The following is a 25,945-nucleotide window of genomic DNA, read 5'->3' on the forward strand; positions in this document are numbered from 1 at the left end:
GTGCGCGATATACCTTAAAGACGACATGTGAACTGCTCACAAACTTAGACGTTTCGGAAACGCTTCTACCATTGGCCCGAAAGCCAGTCCTCCTACTCTGTTCGACTTCACATAAATCACCCCGTTTCAGCGACACTCTACGAGCTGTATATACCCTCCATTGCCAATGCTGCCACATGCCGTCTCTGCGTGGTTATTTCACGTTGACGGCGAACATAGACAGTGGTTACATTAATGATACTGGGCCGTGTGCGTGCACCAGATAGACGACACTAACAACGCACGCTATTACAGCACTGAGATCGCCACCCGAGCGACCTGATCTTCGCTCGGCCAACCCTCGTCACCATCTCATCAATCAAGTGGTTTTTATCTCTATCTGTAAAATGTTCCTCGCCTGTGACGTCAGATATGTCATTTTTCGAAGCACACGTAATTAAAATACTCTGGTTAACACCAACTGTGACTAACGCTTATACACCCTCGGTTCAATTATCACGAGAATTTTAATGTGTTTTCTTATCAAAACATTTAATGACGGTTTACTTCGTGTCTTCTCCCCCCCCCCCCCCCCCCTTCAGAAGCAGGGATGCGTCCCTCCCTGCAGCCCCAGGGGTATGTTTGTTTTCTTCAAACCCAGTCTTACTCTTTAGTTTTGACGGTAGTGCAACCTTCTAGAAGGACCGAGGAGTCATTTAGCTCCTCTCCATGAGACAACTTACGCCCACGTCAAAATTTCTGCCGCTTACTCTGCCGTTTCCCTTCTCGCCTTTCGGAACAATGGTGAATATGGCTGCAATGCAACACCCTGAATTCTACTGCTCTATTACATTTCAAAATTGCATACCAATAATACCAAAAGTTTGATTTATAAGCTGATCGCATCAATAGATTAAATTTTCTACGGCGTATTTTCCAACTTATTTCACAGTAATTTATGCTTTCTTCTCATAAGTTAATACGTAATTTCCGTAATACTATACTCGGAAATGGCAATGAACGGGGAAGTAAAAAGTCAGTACCTAAAATCAAGTTACCACACAGGTTTTTCCAACGCACAGCAGTAATAATAACAATGATAGAATTGATCCCTAAGTGGGAGTACTTTGTAATGTCACTGATTTTCATTAATTCTGAAGAGCTCTAGAAGTATTAGCCCTAGATGTATTAGGTTCACATACTTCAAAAAGTACCAGCTCCCTGCTTAGCGGAGAAAGATGCGCAGTTGCTTACAGAAAACTTAATGACACATGGACAAGGAAAGTTTATTCTTACACTGGGCGAATCGGACAGCCATTATACCGGAACTGCAATTTCTTCACTAACAAAAGGAAGAACTAATCACAGTAATATGGCAATTAAGCACATTATTACTCTCCTGACAGGGAAGCATGACCTACATGACCTCATTTTAAGGAGAAAAAAGCACGCTTTCAAGTATCAGCTCCAGCAACCGACCCCAGCCGAAAGTTTGGTCCATAATCCGGAGAGTTCGTACTTATGACTTTCTGAAAGTACGAGGTGCATTCAAGTTCTAAGGCCTGCGATTTTTTTTCTTATTAACTACTCACTCGAAATCAATGAAACTGGCGTTACTTCTCGACGTAATCGCCCTGCAGACGTAGGCATTTTTCACAATGCTGACGCCATGATTCCATGGCAGCGGCGAAGGCTTCTTTAGGAGTCTGTTTTGACGACTGGAAAATCGCTGAGACAATAGCAGCATGGCTGGTGAATGTACGGCCACGGAGAGTGTCTTTCATTGTTGGAAATAGCCAAAAGTCACTAGGTGCCAGGTCAGGTGAGTAGGGAGCATGAGGAATCACTTCAAAAGTTGTTATCACGAAGAAACTGTTGCCTAACGTTAGCTCGATGTGGGGGTGCGATCTCTTGGTGAAACAGCACACACGCAGCCCTTCCCGGACGTTTCTGTTGCAGTGCAGGAAGGAATTTGTTCTTCAAAACATTTTCGTAGGATGCACCTGTTACCGTAGTGCCCTTTGGAACGCAATGGGTAAGGATTACGCCCTCACTGTCCCAGAACATGGACACCATCATTTTTTTCAGCACTGGCGGTTACCCAAAACTTTTTTGGTGGCGGTGTATCTGTGTGCTTCCATTGAGCTGACTGGCGCTTTGTTTCTGGATTGAAAAATTGCATCCACGTCGTATCCATTGTCACAACCGACGAAAAGAAAGTCCCATTCATTCTGTCGTTGCGCATCAACATTGCTTGGCAACATGTCACACGGGCAGCCATGTGGTCGTTCGTGGCACCCACCTGGATGACATTTTTCGCATTTTCAGGTCGTTATGCAGGATTGTGTGCACAGAACCCACAGAAATGCCAATTATGGAGGCGATATGTTCAACAGTCATTCGGCGATCCCCCAAAACAATTCTCTCCACTTTCTCGATCATGTCGTCAGACCGGCTTGTGTGAGCCCGAGGTTGTTTCGGTTTGTTGTCACATGATGTTCTGCCTTCATTAAACTGTTGCACCCACGAACGCACTTTCGACACATCCATAACTCCATCACCACATGTCTCCTTCAACTGTCGATGAATTTCAACTGGTTTCACACCACGCAAATTCAGAAAACGAATGATTGCACGCTGTTCAAGTAAAGAAAACGTCGCCATTTTAAGTATTTAAAACAGTTCTCATGCTCGCCGCTGGCGGTAAAATTCCATCTGCCGTACGGTGCTGCCATCTCTTGGACGTATTGACAATGAACGCGGCCTCATTTTAAAACAATGCACATGTTTCTATCTCTTTCCAGTCCGGAGAAAAAAAATCGGAGGCCTTAGAACTTGAATGCACCTCGTATAGCTCTTAGAGGTGGGTGTGGACCAGCAGTCAGTCGCTCCGCACCACTGCAGCCGCTGAATTCCCGAGAGCGAATTACTATATAATGAAGTGAATAAGAGATTTATGAAATAAGACTTTGACATTGATAACATGCTTCGCTCACTGTGCCGAAGTGCGCTATTTATAACTAGTAGCTGGTGCCAGAGATGTCTTTGCTTTGAATATATCTTTCTTTCGATTCACAAATTTGGTGTAAATCAATGGAATATATGAGTGTGTAATTATGGATGTAGCGCAGCATCGTTTAATTATTAACATCGCTGTTGTTCCTTACTTTCTTTGAATTTTAAGGCCGGCACTGTTAAAGTGAAATTTATTTGCAAGAGTTGAGCTAATCTTCAAAGTGATTTCCGTAATTAAATTGCAGATCTATAATCATGACATTAATTTCGTAATAATTTTTCAGCTGCTTAGGTTTCTGATGTTGGGGCGTATATATAGCTGCAGAATATCAGAAAGAGAAAACAGTTAAAATAATACTGAGGGTATTGCGCGAGACTGACATGTTATGTACTCGTATTACTTAGTGTGTTTCGTGTAGAATAACATGCACTCTCGAAGAAGATTCGAAAACGCATTGGGCGGATGTGTCGGGTTGCCCCCTCCTCTTCCTTCGCCTTCAACGTCCCTCGAATAGGAGGGGTCTTTTTGTTACCTGGCTGTTCTGTCTTCCGGGCTGGGGCATCAGGCACCTGTACTGGGGCGGAGCGACTAATAAACAGAGTGCAAGACGGTTTGGAAATTTGGAAATTTGTGGTAAGGTCTTATGGGACCAAAAAGTGCTGAGGTCATCGGTCCTTTAGCTTACACGCTACTTAATCTAACTTAAACTAACTTACGCTAAGGACAACACACACACCAATGCCCGAGGGGGCGGGGTGGGGGTGGAGGGGGGGGGGCGGAACGTTACCTAGCACCTACCTAGGCCGCTCGGCTGCCCCGCGCGTCGTGATGGTTTCAAAGCTGTGGTTTCAGAAGGCCTAACTGCGTACTAAGAGCCAAATTTTCTCGATTGCTATCATGCTACTATGCTTTTCTCTCCTTAAAATATGAGATCAAGTTAGAAACAATCACCCTCCTACGTACAATGTACGGAAATTAAAAAGGTATGCCACAATCATCAACAGGAATTCAGCTTCTGTTGGGGTCTTTCAAAGGGTGCTACGTTCCACAGCAAATTCTTCAATACGTAGAATCAGAAGGCTGATGATTCCTACAATTTCAATGAGTCTATTTGAGTTTGACAAAGCGAATAATTTCAGTGTACAAAATTCTACGTTTAAAAATCGATAATCTACCCCTTTTCATAGAATTGTTTTATTTTCATTGTTTGCTATGAGGAATCAGTCCGAACGTTCGTCAATATATTACAATCTTTGTACCATGAGCTATTTACGTACTCATGAGTGGGAAATAATATCATAGCTCCACGTCTTATTGACATTAAAATTATAAGAGAGGAGTGTGATCTTATACTAGTTGATGGTATTATAGTTTTAAAGTGAAAAAGTGAAACTTATTGTTCGTTTAATAAAGAAAGAGAAAAATCTGTAACTTTTCGGAAAGTTGAACCTGAGACTCAAACATGTCGTATTAAGGCTTACAAATATTCAGTCTGCTGCATAGTACGCTGTCAACTCACTGTGAAGTAAAGACGACACACTTATTGGAACACCTTTCTTCGTATTTTGATGGTACAACAGCATCAGTGGAAAACGCCTGAGGAGTTACGAAGTAATTGGAAAGAGCCCCAGTTAAGTTGACCTGTAAGCTGACGTAAGAGTTCAAACTTCCTGGCAGTTTAAAACTGTGCGCCAGACCGAAACTCGAAATCGGGACCTTTGCCTTAATGGCGGAATTGAAGCTGTGAGTAGCTCAATCGGTAGAGCACTAGCCCTCGAAAGGCAAAGATCCCGAGTTTGAGTCTCGGTCCGGAACACCATTTTCACATGCCAGGAAGTTTCATATCAGCGCACACTCCGCGACAGAGGGGAAATTTTACTCTCGTCACATCAAGGTTGTGCCAGTCGTGGATGAATGACTGATTTTATGCAGCAGTGTCCACGAAAGACAGGAGTCAAGGTTTGATTCCGTCAATAACACTAATAAGGATCTAAGCGTCAACAAAGACGGTTTCAGATGTAATTACGATAAAATATTGTTGCTCATAAAGCACAGCATCCTTCACTGAAGTATAATTTTCTGACGCCCAACCTGGCTTTGGCGGTCGAGTCTGAGGTGGACTATTCGAACGTGGCAAAAATTTATCATCACCAATTATTGGTTAGTAAGCCTACCAGAGGTCTTAGTGAAACATAATTGATCACCAGACTACCGTCCAAAGTCCTGAACCGGGCGAGGTGAAGCAGTGGTTAGCACAATAGACTCGCATTCGAGAGGACGACGGTTCAAATACGGGTCCGGCCATCCTGATTTAGGTTTTCCGTGATTTCCTTAAATCGCTTCAGGCAAACGCCGGGACGGTTCCTTTGAAAGGCCAAGGCTGATTTTCTTCCCCATTCTTTCCTAACCTGAGCCTGTACTCTGTCTCTAATGACCTCGTTGTCGACGGGACTTTAAACACTAATCTCCTCGTCCTCCTCCCCCCTTCGAAGTCGAGGGCTAAATTCCAAATCTGGGTTTGATGGAGTGAAGGCATGTCACACTACTGATGGTTATCCAGAAATCGGTTGACGGTGTAAAGCCCGATTGCAATCTCTTCGAGAGCAGTGGGCCACGGCGTATACGTTATTTCACCCTCTCCCTTGCTTTCATTCACAACATCACAGCCAAAACACAATACAAAACGCCACAGCAACAGCACTTGCCACAGTCATCTGTGTGATACAGATAACTTGAGACATTTGTTTGACGATTGGGATAGTTGTTCGCACCCTGGTGGTTTAACCACCTCTGCGGATGGACGGGTGGGCGGGTGGTGGGAAGAGTAAATGTACCTTTATAGGGGTCTGAACCAGATGCGTTTGATTCCCTTTTCATTTCGCTAAGACCTCTCGCCCTCTTACTGACAAATTACTGGTGATGTAATTCGTTACCAGAGTTCCAACAGAGACGATTCACAACTCCAGCAGTGTGCGTTAAGGAATTCCGTTGCAGAGAAGGATTCTTTGCTCTTGGAAAAGCAATATTTTCGTGGAAATGCTATCTGTAACCTTTTCGCAGGGGGTATCATCTTTGATGAATGTTCGTGGTGAACCGTCCATGGCTAGTATCCATTATTTCCGGAAATACCGTAAAGAATGTCGATTCCGATCGCTACAGTTTGCAGGTGTGAAAGTAGATTATGGCAGCAATGAAGAAGACGGAAGGTCGGAGAACCGTATGAATTGGAGCACTACTTACGATATGCATTGGCCAATACACAGCAACATGAGAGAGGGGAAAAAAGCAGTTGTTAGAAATAAGAACCAGTCTACTTATGAGCTCATTATTTCTTGGTGTAGTAAAATCTGATAGAAGTATGTAGAAGAATTTGAACGTTGACTAAGTAGTATTTACCACTTGGCTCGTTCTTCATCTTCACCTAAAATCCTACTAATGAGCATGTCTAAGCCTCTAAATATGCGATACCTTTTCTCCAATACTTCTTTACCAGTTCACTTTTTTCTTTCCTCTGTTCTGCCGTACATTTTATTCACTTTGTTTTAGAAATTATTTATTATGGAAAGTTTATGGCTCATAAATTTTGTACTGTCTTCATTTTCTTGTTTGTTTATGGCAATTTCTTTTAGGTCTTTGTCAAATTTCCTAGGGTAGTGTGTCAAAACACTGTACAACTTTGCTTTTGGTTATGTTTGGACACATTCCACCGCTGTGCCCATAAAAAAGTAGTATACCTTTCCTCATTCTGTCCGTAACTTTTTCTACATGATCGTTTATTTCTGCACTGCTTCTTAATTACTGTTGTTCAATTTCCTAATAACTTCCTCTGTCTTTCTAAAATCAGTATTGCTTTCTTTTGTTTTTTTTTATGTTGAGGAAGAAGCCAAACTTCGTTGGTGCAACGGCTGATCCTCGATTTTGTGCCGGGATAATACTCTAGGAAAGCCTGGAAACCAGTGGAGTAGAACGACTGCAATGTGAGATTCCTCCATTGCCCCAAACACTTGTTTCCTAACAACAGGACTGACTTCGACTGTAAAGCACGGCACCACATCAGGTGTCACCTCACCACAGCGCGACACTACCGGTATCTACGTAATATACTCGCAAGTGACCTTATGGTGTGTGGTGTACTGTATAATGTGTAAAACTGTCACTGTATAATGTGTATTCCATTACAATAGTGAATGCTGCGGAGAAGAACAATTGTTGGTAGACCTTCGGTGTCGGGTCAGATCTCATTTTGTGCTCATGGTCCTCCCGCGAGGTGTGCTAGAAGGAGGTTGTGTTTTGCTTGACGCTTCTAGGACCGTACGCTCTCGAAATTTTAGCAGTAAACCAAACTGTGATTCGCAACGCCTCTCAGGCGTCTCTACCACTTGGAATGAGCATCTCCGTAACGGTTCGCGCTTACTAAACGAACCTGTGGCGAAACGCGCTGCTCTTCTTTGGATCCACCATTTGTCCCTTCTTGAACACGTCCAGTATTGACTAGTATCCACAATCATTTCCCAAGTTCGGATAACACCACTTGGAAAACCTAGATGATGAACATCAATGTTTTTCAAATATGAAGAGCCTCGTGAAGTGATGTAACCGATCTGTGAGTATTGGATGCCAGTGTTCACTGCTAAGCTCAGCAAACTGTAACCTACCACCAGACGGACAGGTCCATCTTCAATTAATGGACGAAAGAGGCCCGTTATAGAGTCTTGCGAGATCGGTTGACCGTTGTGAAGTGCGTGAAATTCCATCGTGAAACATTGTTGCAGGACTGTTTTAATCCAGTAAGTGCGTGCACTTGCAAGCTCGACTGCAGTCGAATTTCCAGCAACTTTCTCTTTGTGCGAATATTATGTCTGGAACGAAGGATCCAACCAGTCGTACAAATTAGTCTCAAGCCGGTAATGAATTTGGAAATGTCTAGGATTCCAGGAGTTATAGCAAACACATGCTTTACATTCGTTCTCTCTAACGGGACGATATGACGCATGTTTGGAGTACCAGAAGACGAACATTCCTCTGGGTGTGTAAGCTATGGTAGTTCCTTCCAGCAAAGATGCGCAGATTCGTTTTGATTGCCAAGAAGGCACCGTCTCTGGAGATGCACAGGGTTGTCATGTGCAGGATAATGACTTCACTGACTAGGCAACATGTATGTATTAATTTCTGTCACTCTTTTACATACGAACGTCTTCTATCGATTTGTATTACTGCGTATCCAGCTTGACGTCACTGTAGCGTCCCTGCACAAAGTTGTGTGAGTAATGTCGTAACCTGTAGCTGTGCAGAAATATCTTAGCAGTCGTGCTCCCACTAGAGTGTCGGTGTTGATATTGGAACAAAGTTCGAGATGTATCAAAGCTATCCTTCTGATAGGTGCAAATCTGTTCTTGCTAAAGGCTAAGTGAATCGTGTTACCGTGCACAACACTGCCGATGTGGAGAGGTGTCCCATACAGTTGTCCCGAAGAACTACAAAATACTTGAGTAATGATCTGTAATATTTACTATCCATCGCGGGATACGAATGCAAGACAATGTTTGAAGGGTTATTAAATGGATATATCAGCTAGGTTCAGTCAGAGGTACATCGGGAGCAGGCTTCGGTTAATTGGTAGCATACAAGGATAATACAACGAGTCTACAGACTGTGACACATTGCGATTCACTCATAGTTGAAGCCACGTCTGAGGGCTACGTGATCACTCTTAATGTAATGAATAAAGACAAAAATCGTTTCCGCTCCTATTGTAGGTCGTCTTCCGGCACAAGTCTGACTGCTACGATCCCATTTCGTCGTCAGGGCGGAACTTCTCCCTGATGATAAACCGCGATTCACAGTGGTTGGATTTGAATCTGAGGAGGACTAACTTGGGTTACCGAACGTACACAAAGAAGGGCAGCACGATGGTCGCACGTTTGTCTGACCCTTGGGAGATCGTAACGGAATTGCTGAAAGAACTGAAGTGCCAGACGCTTGAAAACAGGCACTAATTATCCCGTGAAATCCTACTAGAAGGTTTCAAAAACCAGTTTTGGGTGAGAATTCTAAGAGTCTGCACTCTCTGATCAAAAGTATCCAGACACTCCTATGCAATGCGGGACTGTCACGAGAGGCCGACTCGTCAGTATAAGCGGATGCTATCAATGGAACAGCAGTAACACCAGAATGGATCGGGCAGGAGAGCTCAACGACCTCGTTGTTGGACTAGGCATTGGATGTCACACGAGTAAAATGCGCATGAAGGACATTACAACCCTTCTGAAGCTGCCCAAGTCGACTGTTGGTTACGTGAATTGGAAATGCAAAGGAACAGCCAGAGCCAAACGAAGACCAGGCAGACCTCATGTAATGACAGGCGGCGAGCGTCGAGAATTAAAGAGAATCACTGAAAAATCGCAGGAAATCATCGAGAGGAATCAGTCGTGTGTTTCTCAGTGGTACCAGCAGCCCAGCCAACTAATGTGCGCTGGGAGTTAACACTAGCCAGTCAACCGCAGATTATTTAAAGAATCGAACTCACATTTATAAAACGGCATCAAACGTCTGATTACATTGCATGTGAATTAAATGTGTCGTATATGACTACTGCCTGCGAAATGTGTTGCTAATAGACTTAGTGGAAAAGGAGTAACATATTCGAGCGTCATACATGATGCGCAGTTTTTCACTCAGCGTTTATGACATCACATCTCCTGCACTATGTGTTGTACATTTCTATAATTTATGAGGCGCATATCTGAGTGTTTATGACATCATTCTTCTAAACTATGTGTCGTAATTTTCGTGGTACATGCAGCAGAATTGTGGATACTGTCTGCAAAATGTGCCGCCAGTACATAATAAAGAAGTAACAAATGAAAATGACATGCTTGACGTTGCAGTTTTTCTGCACGAACCACGAAGATGTAATGGGGCTTGTCAGCGATAAAATATTTCCTGAAGGTTTGACGTCATGTGTAAAGTTTGTTATAAATCACGAAGTGCTCTAATTCTCAACTATTGGATGAATAACGTTACTTCTTAATAAATAGATTGTGGCAGCATTTATAGTTCTAAATTTAGTCAATAATTATGTGACATATATGAACATTAAGTATCTGCTGCCCTTAGAAGCAGTTACATAGACAGCCGGCCGCTGGTAGCCGAGCGGTTCTAGGCGCTTCTGTCTGCAACCGCGCGACCGCTACGGTCGCAGGTTCGAATCCTGCCTCGGGCATGAATGCGTGTGATGTTCTTCGGTTAGTTTGGTTTAAGTAGTTCTAAGTTCTAGGGGACTGATGACCTGAGATATTAAGTCCCATAGTGCTCAGAGCCATTTGAATCATTTGAACAGTTACATGGACAACCTGAAACTAGGACTGGGTGACAGTGGCAAGGGGTAACAGTTAGGTAATACAGATGAGATAGAATTCTTGATCAACCCGTCATAAGCCACACATTTCTGTAGACAATGGTATACGACACTCGAGGTAGTAGAGGTGATGTAAACAGCGACGCCACTGGACGGTGGATGGCTGGAAAAGAGTGATATGGGGTGATGAATCACGATATACACTGTGACAATCCGACTGAGGTACTGTGGTTTAGCGAATTCCTGCAGAACATAAACTGACATCCTTTACAGTGCCAAGAGTGAAGTACAAAGGATGTGGTTTACGGTATGAGGATGATTTTCGTGGTTCCAGTGTGCTGCTCTTACTGCGCTTACGAAGACGCTGAAAGTGGAAGGATATGAACACATCCTACAGCACTGTGTACTTCATACACTTCAGGAACAGCCTGAAGACGACATTTGTATCAGCACGATAACGCTCCGAGTCATCAAGCAGCATCCGTCAGGCAATGATTTGTGGACAATAACATTCCAGAAAGAGACGGCTTGCCGGAGTCCCAACTTGAACCTAATAAACATCTGTATGATTAGATATAATGTCGACTAGCCTCCAGATCCCAATGTCGAGTCACTACCTACTCTGATTTCGGATCTTGAGAAAAAAATGGACTGCCCTTCTTCCTCAGGTATTCGGACACCTCACTGAATGTGTCCCTGGCAGAGATCAAGCTGTAAGTGGTGAATGGTAGAAACTTCCCATTGAAATATCCAGTAATTTGGAAATTTGTGGTAAGTTCTATGGGACCAAGCTGCTAAGGCTAACGGTCGCTAAGCTTACACACCCATGCCCGATGGAGGATTCGAACGACGGGGGGGATAAATGTCCAGTGATATGTCTGTGGATACTTTTTATGTACACCAGAACCTTCTACATGTAACTTCTATAGGGATTAAGAAAAGGTTAATTACAGCTGGCATACAGGCGTCTAAGCCATCATTTATCCCGCGATCCATCCTTGAATGGAATGGGAAGGATCAATGAGAAGGGCCCTCTGCCATGAACTCCACAGCTGTCTGCAGAGTAGACGTTCTGGAATTCCTGCGAGATCGATAGAAAGAAATTTAATTTCCGATTCGCTAAACGCTCTGACACACGGCTGTTATCACTTCCGTACAGGTGACCCAGTCGACGAGCACCTCCTTGAGGCAGCACCAGAACCGACCAGCCCTCCCGGTGAGGCCGGCTGCCCGCGCATCGTGAGCCGCGCAGAGTGGGGCGCCCGCGAGCCGACGGCGCCGCCAGACAACATGACGGCCAGCGCCGTGCCGTACGTGGTGGTGCACCACGGCGGCGCCAGCCGCGGCTACTGCTACGACCAGGAGGCTTGCGCCGCCATCGTGCGCTCCTACCAGGACCTGCACATGGACACCAACGGCTAGGACGACATCGGGTACAGTTTCGTCGTCGGAGAAGACGGCAACGCCTACGAGGGCCGAGGCTGGGACGCCAAGGGAGCGCACGCCCCCGGCTACAATCAGCAGAGCATCGGCATCTGCATCATTGGGGAGTTTTCAGGTAGTGGTCATCAAATATCCATCAATACAGCTTGCAGAAAAACTTCCACATTCCTAATTCCTTTATTTTACGTCCACTAGTGCAGCTTCCAGAGGACCCTGCATTTGCCGTATACCAACAGCATTGCACTGACACTGATCTGCATTTTCCTTTCTTGTAGACATCAGTATCGGTTTCATTAGACACTCCATTATCCTTTTCATCTTCCGCAAGATATATGAGACTGGAGAATTTTCTTAGACTTAAATAAGAATGTAATAAATCTAATTCCAAAGAAAGCAAAACATTAGAGGTGCGAATAGTACCGCACCAACAATAAACTGACAAAATATTGACATGAATTATTTACGGAAGCACGGAAAACTGGCAGTCTCTGACCTCAAGGAGGATCAGTTTGAGTTTCAGGGAAATGTAGGAACAAGAGTGCCAATACTGTCAACATGATTTACACTATGTGATCAAAAGTATCTGGACACCCCTAAAAACATACGTTTTTCATATTACGTGCATTGTGCTACCACCTACTGCCAGGTACTCCATATCAGCGACCTCAGTACTCATTAGACATCGTGAGACAGCGGAATGGGGCGCTTCGTGGATCTTACGGACATAGAACGTGGTCAGGTGATTGGCTGTCAATTGTGTCACGTCTGCACGCGAAATTTACGCACTCCTGAACATCCCTAGGTCCACTTTTTCCGATGCGACAGTGAAGTGGAAACGTGAAGGGAGACGTACAGCACAAAAGCGTACAGTCTGACTTCGTCTGTTGACTGACTTAGACCGCCGACAGTTGAAGTGGGTCGTGATGCGTAATAGGCTGACATCTATCCAGACCATCACACAGGAATTCCAAGGAATTCCAAGCTGCATCTGGATCCACTGCAAGTACTTTGACAGTTAGGCGGGAGGTGAGAAAACTTGGATTTCATGGTCGAGCGGCTGCTCATGAGCCACACATCACGCCGGTAAAGGCCAAACGACGCCTCGCTTGGTGTAAGGAGCGTAAACATTGGACGATTGAACAGTGGAAAAACGTTGTGTGGAGTGACGAATCACGGTACACAATTTGGCGATCCGGTGGTAGGGTGTGGGTATGGCGAATGAATGCAAGGTGAACGTCATCTCCCATCGTGTGTAGTGCCAACAGTAAAATTCGGAGGCGATGATGTTATCGTGTGGAGGGGACTTGCACCCTTGCTGCTTTTTGTGCTACTATCACAGCGCAGGCCTACATTGATGTTCCCTTCTTGCTTCCCACTGTTGAAGAGCAATACGGGGATGGCGATTGCATCTTTCAACTCCATCGAGCACTTGTTCATAATGCATGGCCTGTGGCGGAGCGGTTGCACGACACTAACATCCTTGTATTGGATTGGCCTCCACAGAGTCCTGACCTGAATCCTAAAGAACACCTTTCGGATGTTTTGGAACGCCGACTTCGTGCCAGGCCACACCGACCGACTTCGATACCTCTCCTCAGTGCAGCACTTGATGACGAATGGGCTGCCATTCCCCAAGAAACCTTCCAGCACCTGAGTGAACGTATGGCTGCAAGAGTGGAAGCTGACATCAAGGCTAAGGATGGGCCAAAACCGTACTGAATTGAAGCATTAGCAATGGAGGGCACCACGAACTTGTAAGTCAGTTTCAGCCAGGTGTCCGGATACTTTTGTTCTCACAGTGTATCTTAGAAGATAGCCCGAAGAAAAGCCAACCAATGCTTATGGCATTTGCAGGTTTAGAGAAATATTTTGTCAATATTGACTCCATTACATTGTTTCTAATTTTGAAGGTAGCAGGTACAAAATGCAGAGAGCGAAAGGTTATTTACGACCTACACAGAAGTCAGACTGCAGTTGCGGGAGTCGAAGGAAGTAAAAGGGAAGCAGTCGTCGAGAAGGGAGACAGATTTGTAGCTTATCCCCAATGCTTTTTAATCTCTACACTGAGCAAGCAATAAAGGTAACCAAGGAGATATTTGGATCGGAAATTACAGGGAGAAGAAATAAAAACTTAAGGTTTGCCAATGACCCTGCAATTCTTTTAGAGACGGCAAAGGAATTAGAAAGTCTGTTGAACGGAATGTAGAGAGTTTTGAGAAGACTTTGTATGTAGTCAATTAAATCACGGTATGCTAAGGACATTAGATTAGGAAATAAGACACTGAAACTAGTGGATTAATTTTGCTATTTGGGCAGCAAAATAATTGTTGATGGCCTAAGCAGAAAGGATATAAAGTGCAGAATGGCAGTACCAACAAAAGTATTTATGAAAATGTGGAATTTGTTGCCATGTAATGCAGTGTGTTAGGAAGCCTTTTCTGAAAGTATCTGTATGGATTGTAGCCTTGTACGGAAACGAAACGTGAACGACAAGCAGTACAAATAAGAAGTGAGTAGGAGCTTTTGAAATGTGATGCTGAACAAAACTGCTGAAGATTAGACGGGCAGATCGATTATGTATTGAAGAGGTACTAAATCGAACTGGAGAAAAAATTGCAGAACAACTTGACTAAAAGAAGGGATCAGTCGACAGAACACATCCTGAGGCATCAAGGAACAGTCAGTTGTGTAAGTATGGATGATAAAATTTGTAAAGGGAGACATAGACATGAATACTGTGAGCAGGTTCAAATGAATGTAGGATGCAATAGTTATTAAGACATTCTTAGGATACATCAGCTTGGAGACATACATAAAACTGAACTCAACAACATATACCAATGAATATGACTGTTATCCAGGTCTCTAGTATCCTAATTCCTTTATTTCACAGTGGCTTCTTGTAAGTCCTTTACCAAACCCTCCATTTATTTCATCTCTTTCTTTCACAGCCAGCAGTGCTGCTTTGATGCTGCCCCGCATTTTCCTTATAGCCTTCAGTATTAGCTTTATTAAATATCAGCCTCTTCCATCGGTAAGTGCGTAGACTTTTACTATTTAGACAACTGACAAAGATTTCTAAGCGTAGAGTCATGTCACGTAGTGAAATAGCTGTCACTAAATGAATAAAATCGACATTTAAGCCACGGTAGAAGTAACCTTTCCCTGTGTCTACTGATGTACTGTGTTTGGTGAGGATCCAATAATATTTCACCATAATCGTGCATTACCACAGAAATTTACTGTTGTTATGGGAAGAATTGAGAAAGTCTGTTGTATTGATTTCTTGTGGCGAACGTATGCGGATCTGTTGTTGTCTATTGCTCCAGTGAAGATAAGCCATGATGGGTCGTGATACCGCCCCTTCTTGACTGAATGAATGTCATGTTTGTTGCTTCCACCCGACTTCATGGAATCTCAGAGTCGCAATTTAGATCCATTATTATAGCCGGAAGTGGCTCAGTTCCTTACAGAACTAATGCTTTCTTCTGTATGAGGCCTCAAGTTTATAATCTGACAGATCATTTGCCTTCCTGTTCACTTCACAGATTTACAAAAAGTAGTTTTTTGTACAGCATGTGTTATTTCACTAACTAATTATCTAAAGTCACAGTTCTGCAATAATTCACTTAGTATTTAAAGTCTAGTCTGTAAAAGATACTGCATTTCACACTAAATATGTTGAATGGCCTTGTATCAAAATTATTTAGAAATGTTAATGGTGGCTGTCGGATATATCATTCCCTTGCAGTCGCTGCGAGTCAGCTCTCAAGAATGCTTGGTACGTCTCTGACTTTTCGTTGCGAATTATTATTTAGAAAAAACTCCATGATTTGGAACTATTTTTATCGTTTGCTTTAGTCCTTTAGCTCTAGATTTCTTTGAATTAATTTCTTTTTGTAATTAGGTGCTTGCTTGGGCAGAGGCACTATCTTCAAAGATTAAGATTTCCAAGTACTCAGAACACGAAAACACTATGAAATACTTTTCTGCAACATATTTTCAAGAAGTTCATTTCACAACACATAAATGACTCACACGATTAAGTACATTTGACAAGGAGCATGGCCAGTAATCATACTAGTAACAGTAGTCGAAACAGTAACGGTAATAATGGTAGTAACTTAACAGTACGCTATCACAGGCTTATTTAGTCCTCCAAAGAGGCCTATATCCCATGTTCGGTTGCTTTGAACTTGATCATTGTTGGTGACTGCTCTATTCTTATTACTAAAATATTATTAAAGTCGTCCAAAAACCTAAAATAAGAAATTATAAAGAAAGCTTTCGTAAAAACTACACAGTAAATCTCCAATCACATAAAGCGTGGATACATCAGTCACCAGCAAATGAGGAACGGTGGTAGGGTTTGATCCTTTCTCGTTCTGTTCTTGTAGGAAATCGGAAACGTAGCAGCAGTTTCTCACTGGTCACTTTCGAGTCTGTCCATCAATGCCTTCTTCATCCAGATCTGCATTTTCCTAATACCATTATCTGATGACCACTAGTACCGCCTTCGTCCAACCCTAAGTTGCTAGTACGGCCTGATGGGCTCTGACAGCTGGTACTGAGGGTGGAAGAAGCTGTAGTCATCTTTTCTGTTTATTTTGTTCGGACGTTTTAATGGCCTCCCTGGTCTTACACAAGTGTCACTGAATTTTATTTTCTGTTCGCGGTCTTTCTGATGACCAACCACCGTCGAACTTTTGTGCTATGTAAGTCGAATGTAGTGCTCGTGTTCCTGGATGCGTATTGCTACAGGCTTACTGGTCTTACTGATGTAAACCTCTCCTTACTCACAATCCACTTGGCGCGTGACAAGGAGTGTGCAGAGTGTTCTTGATAAAGTCTAACACATTCTGTATCTTATGTGTCATGTATCTAGGGGCTGCACAGAAACCTTGGGATGACACTGAAACATTTTAGAAAACACGTTACTTGAACAGCTAGAGGTCATTCCACTGACAATAGAGACTATCCTTCCAAGATAACCATGGGGAAAACCTTTTGCTAATCTGTAGATTCGTCCTGATGGCACGATTTTATAACTTGAGAGCTTCGGATGTTACGTCTTTAGATTTTCAGTTATGCTGTATAGAATAGATTCATGCAGGCGAGAATAGATACTAGGTCGCATCGTAGAGTCTGCTGCCCTCATTTATGGACGTAGTCATGCGCTAAGAGGAGCAATACAATATGTCGCTGCGAGTAAAAGTGCCCATCACATTGTTTTTAAAAGATTTGTCAAAGCTTCAAATTTATTCTGAATTATTCTAAACTTCTTATGGATTGTTAAAAATGTAATGCGAACTTCTGTAATTTGTTATATGAGTAAACATTTACCGGGAGTAATTAGAAATAGAACATATTTTCTTCAAATATCTACTTAAGTCACACCCGGAATGTTTACTTTCCTCATTATCAATGTGACGTATCAGGTAAGTAACAGAAATTTGTATCTGGAAGTACGTGGGGACGACAGCCTTCTGTTTCACGATAATACTGCTTTGAAGAGGAGAGACTTGCAAACGATGAAAATGTTGTCAACAAGTTAAGTGCAGACGTCAGTACCACAAATTACAGTTCACGCTCGTCAGCAGCGTTGGGTTTTCCTCTAATGCAGCAGGACTGTTTAAATATCAGTTAACAGGACTATGTGGAGACAGACAGAGAATGAGTTCGCAAACACCATTTGCAATTTTGTGCCGTATTTGCACTGACATAATATGGTTCAAGCACGACCGGACACCAGGTCGCTTAATTCGCAATTTTTATTGAAAATTCTAAAAATTCTACTTCTATGGACGTTTTAAGTGCTTCTGAGGACTAAATAAGTATTTGGTGGAGTCTGATGTTAATAGTCTGCGAGATCGAGCGTCTCCTGCGATTAACTGAATTCTAGGTGTGCCTTCAATGCTGCGAATACGACAGCTAGGGTGGCCAGTGTGTTGTACCGGATGAATTAACCACAGAGGTGGGTTCTTAGCTTTACTCCTGAGGGGGGGGGGGGCGTGATAGTACCTTAGATATCATTGCAAATGAGGCCAAATTCCATTTTTAGATCTTTTTTGCTCGTTGGATATTCTACATAAGCTTCACCTTTGAGTTCACCCCGGAAAAAAAAGTCCATTAACACTAGATCAGACGAACATGCAGGCTTACTGATAATGGTTTCACGTCCTATCCAGCAATCAGAAATGAGCTGCGTGAGTGCTTTCGCAGTCACAAGCGAGTAGCTTGCTGATACAACAAACATTTAGGTATTTTAAGTGCCACTTGCACTAAGAGAGCCGGTAGCATTTCCATATGAAACTGTACAGGTCTTTTACCCGTTAAAGACCGATCATGCAGTGTCCAATATTTTAACACCAAACGTTCACACTCGGTTGGCTCCGATTTTCAGCCGCCCTGCCTGCGGATTCCGAACGGCCGAGCACGATATACTCTTATTTTCAGTTTTCCATGATTTATAAAGGTAGTTTCGTCGATAGAAAGAAGGCTTTGAAGGGAAAATCTCTTGTCGGGATGTATCGGAACAGAGCGACAGAATGTGACAGGTCTTCTGCAGTGGCGCTGGTGAATCCGCTAGCAATGTGACGCACAATACGGATGGAACTTGTTGTTTAAGCAAAAAATGAGAACGGCGGTAGGATGACTTATTCGAGAGGCACTTGCAGTTTCTCTGGAGCTAACATGTAAATTATAAGCAGCAGCTACCCCAACACTTATTTCATTCGCACCGTTCTTTGCACGCTTGTTCTTTATTCTCTGTAAAGCAGTAGCATATCTAGTTTTTCTTGGCTTGTGGAATTTTTTTTATTTTCAAACTAACAATAAGTTGGCACACACGAACGACATAGATTCAGTGCAGGTAGATTAGGTCTGTGCATCTGTTATATAGGTATCGCGGTGGTGCAATACGCATTTTCCTTCTTGTCCGACGTGACATTTGAGTATGAAGACACTAATTCCCATGAGACAGCAATCTGTTTCATGTCCAAATAGATAAATACTAAGTACTAAATATTGTAATTACTCCGAAACTGACTTGGATTTCGACGAATAAAAATCCTTTAATTTCGTCTGTTTTGCAATTACCATAATATCAGTAAGAATTAGTTCGATTCCGTATGAAAAAACAAATTTGATACCTATATCTCCATAGTTAATCCATACATATTACCAGCGGAAAAATGTTCCTATCGGAGCATGAAAGAAGCGAATATGCTTCTCTTTGTTAAAAGACTCTGACTGAAAAGTGGGGTACCAGCTATCTCATTCTCCTTTCCTTAGCGCCTTAAAAAATTTTTCAAAACGATTTACATGCGAAAATGTTCTGCTCTTTTTCACAAGCAACTTATCTCTCACTCCCACGAGCTGCCCTAACTCTCACCCACTAGACCATGGTTGTAAATCTAACACGTCCATTCACTCCCATTCCCACTCACTCATTCGGCCCAACTAAATGTCATTATCTCATGGTGGCCCTCCAACTGTAACAGCCTCCTGTCTCTCAGCCATGATCGCCTTCCTTCTGTCTTAGCACTATACTGTCTCCTCTCACTGTCACTCTCTCCCTCTTCTATTTTCTTGCTGCTACTATCCCACCCATTCCTTCTCAATGTTGCTACGCCTTCTCACTATCATTACCCCTCTCTTCTTCGTTGTCATTGACATATACTCTGTCATTATCACTGACTCTCACCTACTTCCACTTTCTCCTTCTCTTTATTTCTCTCCCACTGGCACTATCTCCGCTCTTTTCCTAGCACTGTTCAAAAATGTGTGTGAATTCCTAAGGGATCAAACTGCTTAGGTCATCAGTCCCTAGACTTACACAACTTAAAACTTAAAGTAACTTATGCTAAGAACAACTCAAACATCCATGCCCGAGGGAGAACTCGAACCTCCGGCGGGTGTGGCCGCGCAGTCCGTGGCATGACGCCCTAGCACTGTACTCTCACTGTCTACTATACTCCACTGCCAATGAGTCCCTCTCTTTCTACACACTGTCATTGTCTCTTTCGCTCTTTCTATATCGCAACCACTGTCAGTTACTTTTCAGTATTTATTACTTCTCCGTCTCCTTCTGCCGCTGTCTACTTCTCTCTCAGGATAAAAAACCGCGAATATGTTCTCATGCCGATATTTTTCGTAAAATTTTTATAGATGCCAAGGAAGGTAGAATTAGGCAGCTCATACCCCACGTTTCGGTCAGAATCGTCTAATAAAGAGAAGCACACTCGCGTTTTCTGTGCTGCTGTAGAAGCATCTTTCCGCTAATTCCCTTCTTTTCCCTGCCACGGCAGGGCATGTCATTCATATAACTCATATGGGTCACTAATTTTCATAATTTACTTATGTGGAATTGAAATAACGCAGAACTAATTTTACACCTCAGATCGGATTTTACGTGCACAGGAATTTTTTATGTAATTTTTTCAAGCACTACAACGTGGAATTCCCAGAACAATTCTGATTGTAATGGAGACACTTTACATCATATTCCTCCATGCTACGTAGCTGTATAAACTACATTTTCACCTCACATCGCATTTTACTTGCGTATTTTACGCCCACAGGCAGGATAACTTTGAACCTCTGTATCTCGAAAATGAGAAAAGATTTCTAGAAAATTTTCATTGTTGTTACAGACTGGAATTTTAGAAATATAGTCTAAAAATTACATGCATTTGCTGTGGATAGCTGTTTTGACCAAATGCTGACAGCGGAAACATTGTGAAAATCGCCTTTTTGTAGTTTCCTCAGGAATAGTCCATGAATTTACGAAAATGTATCATTCGCTCCTTCATTCATTTATTCACCCATTCGGGCATTGATTCGGGGGAAACCCGTCTATTTAATTAAATCATGGGTTTATCACGGATATACGCGTCATCAATCAATCTGTTTAATTTCTACGTGTATATATTTCATGTACCAATAGGAAAATTTTGAACCTCTGCATCTGGGACAGAGATAAGGATACCTAGAATTTATTTAAGTGTTTTCGAGATCGGGATCTGAGGAATATATCGAAAAAAGGTGAGCCATAAGCTGCGCATAGCCCTGTCGGAATCCGCGGTTGGGATTTGGTACCAAAAATCATGTTTTCAACATTTTTTAGGCCTACAGGTAATATAATTTTGTCACATTGCACGCGTAAAATTCAAGCAAATGCATCATTCATTCATCATGGGTATATCCGTCAGTTTAAATCAGAGGATATGACGGCTGTAGTTTATTTAAAAAAATTTACGTGCTTATTTTACGTGCACCATCATGGTCACTTTGGACATTGGTATCATGGTATTTCGAGATAGGAATCTTGGGTATATATTGCAAAACATTCAGCGATTTGCTGTGCATAGCCGTCTTGGAATTGTCCACTGGCTATTGGTTCGCTGGTGACGGCGAGAAAAAAATTGGTGTTAGAAGGAACCGTCTCCATCGTACACTACATCAGATGCAAAAAGAACATAGCGATTTGCTACATTTACCTAAGCAGGAGGAAGTGTGTCCTATTCACACTTTGACCTTGGACTATAGGATAGCGACACTAAGGTCATCTCCTCCAGTTGCATATACAAATGGTCCCTAGCCCAAGGGTATCCAAGACAGTTGATCCTACCTTTCTGTCACTAATAGAACACGGGGTATGAACACCGGAGAAACCCGTTCTTTTGCGCAGCGGTTTGGAACATATAAAAATTGGTGTACATGTATATATGTTTGTTCCACATCTCCTCTTAAACCAGTCGACCAATTTCAATGAAACTTGGTACACATATCACTCACTGTCGCAGCAAGTGCCACATACCTGTCAAATGGGTGGGGGTAGGGGTGAAAAAGCAGTGTAGCCCACGACGTGCGAATACCCATAGTTTATTCACACAGTATTTGATATTGGGGGCGCTTAGTGACTTGCTTCAAACTCTGCACACATATTTTAAACATTTATGAAACTTTTCTCACCAACAACGGCCACAAAATAATCAAAGAAAAATAAGTTCATCGTATACTACATTTTTGCTGTTCTTGCAGTAAAACTGCTAAATGAAGTATGATGTTTTAATTTACTACTTTTTTACCGCTAATCGTATTGGCGATACTTTTGCAGATAGTATTCACAAGTATCTGCTAAAATACACTCCTGGAAATTGAAATAAGAACACCGTGAATTCATTGTCCCAGGAAGGGGAAACTTTATTGACACATTCCTGGGGTCAGATACATCACATGATCACACTGACAGAACCACAGGCACATAGACACAGGCAACAGAGCATGCACAATGTCGGCACTAGTACAGTGTATATCCACCTTTCAAAGCAATGCAGGCTGCTATTCTCCCATGGAGACGATCGTAGAGATGCTGGATGTAGTCCTGTGGAACGGCTTGCCATGCCATTTCCACCTGGCGCCTCAGTTGGACCAGCGTTCGTGCTGGACGTGCAGACCGCGTGAGACGACGCTTCATCCAGTCCCAAACATGCTCAATGGGGGACAGATCCGGAGATCTTGCTGGCCAGGGTAGTTGACTTACACCTTCTAGAGCACGTTGGGTGGCACGGGATACATGCGGACGTGCATTGTCCTGTTGGAACAGCAAGTTCCCTTGCCGGTCTAGGAATGGTAGAACGATGGGTTCGATGACGGTTTGGATGTACCGTGCACTATTCAGTGTCCCCTCGACGATCACCAGTGGTGTACGGCCAGTGTAGGAGATCGCTCCCCACACCATGATGCCGAGTGTTGGCCCTGTGTGCCTCGGTCGTATGCAGTTAAAGACTGCGATGGAGCTCCGTATGCCACGGCAAACTGGCTGACACTGACGGCGGCGGTGCACAAATTCTTGCGCAGCTAGCGCCATTCGACGGCCAACACCGCGGTTCCTGGTGTGTCCGCTGTGCTGTGCGTGTGATCATTGCTTGTACAGCCCTCTCGCAGTGTCCGGAGCAAGTATGGTGGGTCTGACACACCGGTTCTATGTGTTCTTTTTTCCATTTCCAGGAGTGTATATCATTGTACTACACATTATTCCGAAGTTATGACGCCAAATACTAAGAATCTTGTAAAACTGTCGATTCATGCGTGGCGTTTTAATTTATTACTTCTTTGCTGCGAAGTCTATTCGCAGAACATTTCGTATACAGCATACACATATGTTACTGAACGTACCTAAAAAAACCAGACCATTGTACAACACATCGAATACAAGTAGCAGTCCAGGAGATGGCAGGAAAGGGTGAGGGATAGCAAGATACGGGTGGGGGGAGAGGAGTCAGCACTTCCTATTGGAGTGTGCAGGTACTAGATGTTAGCCAGATGAGGCTGCCAGATGCAGTGTCTAGATGCTGCGGGGGAGGGAGTGGAAAGTGTGTGTGTGTGGAGGGGGGGGGATGGGGAGGAATAGAGCAGAGGAACGGAGAAAAGGAAAAGACCGGTGGGTGTACAATGATCTATTTCAGGAGAAACGACGGCAGAGATGCGTGAAAAATTGCCCCACAATGTATGACGCTTTAATGAATTATCTCTTAATACGCATTCTATTCACAACACATTTTGTAACGGTAGTCACATACACCACTGGATGTGGCTGCAAAATTATCTAACTTAACAGCACATTGTTCAGGAGATACGACGTCACAAACACTGAGCTGCGCGAAAATGAAACTGCAGGGCGAAATTTGCTAGGGATACAGGTGAAATACGTGTAAATTAAGTGTAAAATGTGTAAAAAATGTGCGAAATTCGCTAGTGAATCGGGTGAAATATACGTACAGATATGCAAAAAATATTTTAAATTTATATCAAACATTATGACATATTCCGTTGTTAAAGAGATCATCATAAATACCTGAAACGATTTCAACCATATTTGGTACACATATTAATTATGATGTGGATAGAAATGCAGTGTGTATAAGAACCACCAGCTACCACTGGAGTGAGCGTGATAACGTTAGGAGAGAGGTAGGGAGGGGGTTAGGGATGGAGGAAATGGTCAGAGAGTGAGGGGAAAGGAGGGTATCGACATAGACAGGGGGGGAGGAGGAGGAGGAGGAGGAGGAGATTAGTGTTTAACGTCCCATCGACAACGAGGTCATTAGAGACGGAGCACAAGCTCGGGTTAGGGAAGGATGGGGAAGGAAATCCGCCGTGCCCTTTCAAAGGAACCATCCCGGCATTTGCCTGAAGTGATATAGGGAAATCACGGAAAACCTAAATCAGGATGGCCGGACGCGGGATTGAACCGTCGTCCTTCCGAATGCGAGTCCAGTGTGCTAACCACTGAGGGGGGGGGGGGGGGAAAGATGGACAAAGAGAGGAGGAGAAGAAAACAGGCAGAAAAAGTGAAGAGTAGACGACGGAAAGAGACAGAAGGTGGAAGAAATAGAGAGAAAGGGAAGGGGAGACGAACAGAGTGAGTGGGAGGGGGGAAATGGACAGGAAACAGGAAGAGGAAATGTTGAACAGGGGGGGAGGAGGACAGACATGGACCGACAGAAGGGAGAGGAGGAAATTGGCAAAGAGAGGGGGAAGAGGAAGATTGAGTTGGAGGTCCGGGAGAAGACAGATACAGGGGAAGTAGAAAATCAACAGAGAGTGGAGGAGCAGTTGGACAGAGAGAGGGGGGAGGAGGAGACAGACAGAGAGAGGAGAGAGGAGAAGAAGACTCGAATGAATACATTTCCAGGCGACGCCGCGTACGCAGCGAGTACAGCTATAAAAAGAAAGTATATGTCGATTATGGAGGACTTTTCACAATTCAAAGCCGGCCGGAGTGGCCGTGCGGGTCTGGTCGCTACAGTCTGGAGCCGAGCGACCGCTACGGTCGCAGGTTCGAATCCTGCCTCGGGCATGGATGTGTGTGATGTCCTTCGGTTAGTTAGGTTCAATTAGTTCTAAGTTCTAGGCGACTGATGACCTCAGAAGTTAAGTCGCATAGTGCTCAGAGCCATTTGAACCATTTTCAACAATTCAAAATTACAGTATCTTAAAAGGTTCCGGAAATACCCGAACAGCCTAGTTGAGCGAATCTATGTTTTATTACTTGAATCATTTTCCACTTTTTTTAAGGTCATCTTACGCTGTTCTCTGTTGCTTCCACTCTTGTGTCGATCTCCTAGCCGAGCGGTCTGAGGCGCAGCAGTCATGGAATGTGCGGCTGGTCCCGGCGGAGGTTCGAGTCCTCCCTCAGACATGGGTGTGTGTGTTTGTCCTTAGGATAATTTAGGCTAAGTAGTGTGTACGCTTAGGGACTGATAACCTCAGCAGTTAAGTCACATAAGATTTCACACACATGTGAACATTTTTTCTCCGTAAGCACCATATGTGACAATGCAGTATGGGTATGAGACCCTCAAGTTCTGATGCTGTTCCGTCTTTTCCCCTCAGAGCGCCTGCCCAACGACGCCGCCCTGCAGGCGTTGCAGCAGCTGATGTGGTGCGGCGTGGCGCTGGGCGAGCTGCGGCCCAGCTTCGAGGTGCTGGGCCACCGCCAGGCCAGGAACACCACGTGTCCGGGGGACGCGCTCTACGGCTGGCTGCAGCGGCTCCACAACTGGACCGCGGACCCGCAGCCCTGCGTCGACGGCGAGTGTCCGGCCGCAGCCAGCCGCGGGTCGGCGTGACTTCCACACACGCTGCAGCTACGAAGTGCTGCCGCTTGCAAAGACTTGCCCTTACCGAGCGAGGTGGCGCAGTGGTTAGCACACTGGACTCGCATTCGGGAGGACGACGGTTCAATCCCGTCTCCGGCCATCCTGATTTAGGTTTTCCGTGATTTCCCTAAATCGTTTCAGGCAAATGTCGGGATGGTTCCTTTGGAAGGGCACGGCCGATTTCCTTCCCAATCCTTTCCTAACCCGAGCTTGCGCTCCGTCTCTAATGACCTCGTTGTCGACGGGACGTTAAACACTAACCACCACCACCACCACTTGCCCTTAACAGGGAACTGGGACTACCCCATTCTTAGCATGCGAATTATGTGAATTCTCATTGTGCGTTTACGCACATTTGCCCTATCGTCAGATTCTGCAAAATGCAAATATATTTCAAATAATAATTTTTGGAATGAAAGGGAGGCTTACCAAATCTATTGCGATTATTATCTGTTCTCTTGTACAGCTGTTACAGCTTGATGG

General features: G+C 43.9%; 1 protein-coding gene across 1 annotated transcript; it reads left to right on the forward strand.

Annotated features, from left to right (window-relative positions):
* The first annotated feature begins 989 nt into the window (after positions 1-989).
* Positions 990-25,432, forward strand: LOC124606225 (peptidoglycan-recognition protein SC2-like). Its single transcript, XM_047138201.1, is given in 3 exon segments — positions 990-1,014; positions 11,512-11,910; positions 25,197-25,432. Coding segments are annotated over 3 exon segments (660 nt in total).
* Positions 25,433-25,945: the final 513 nt, after the last annotated feature.

This window comes from Schistocerca americana, chromosome 3, assembly GCF_021461395.2.
Source record: "Schistocerca americana isolate TAMUIC-IGC-003095 chromosome 3, iqSchAmer2.1, whole genome shotgun sequence".
Classification (NCBI taxonomy): Eukaryota; Metazoa; Arthropoda; class Insecta; order Orthoptera; family Acrididae; genus Schistocerca; species Schistocerca americana.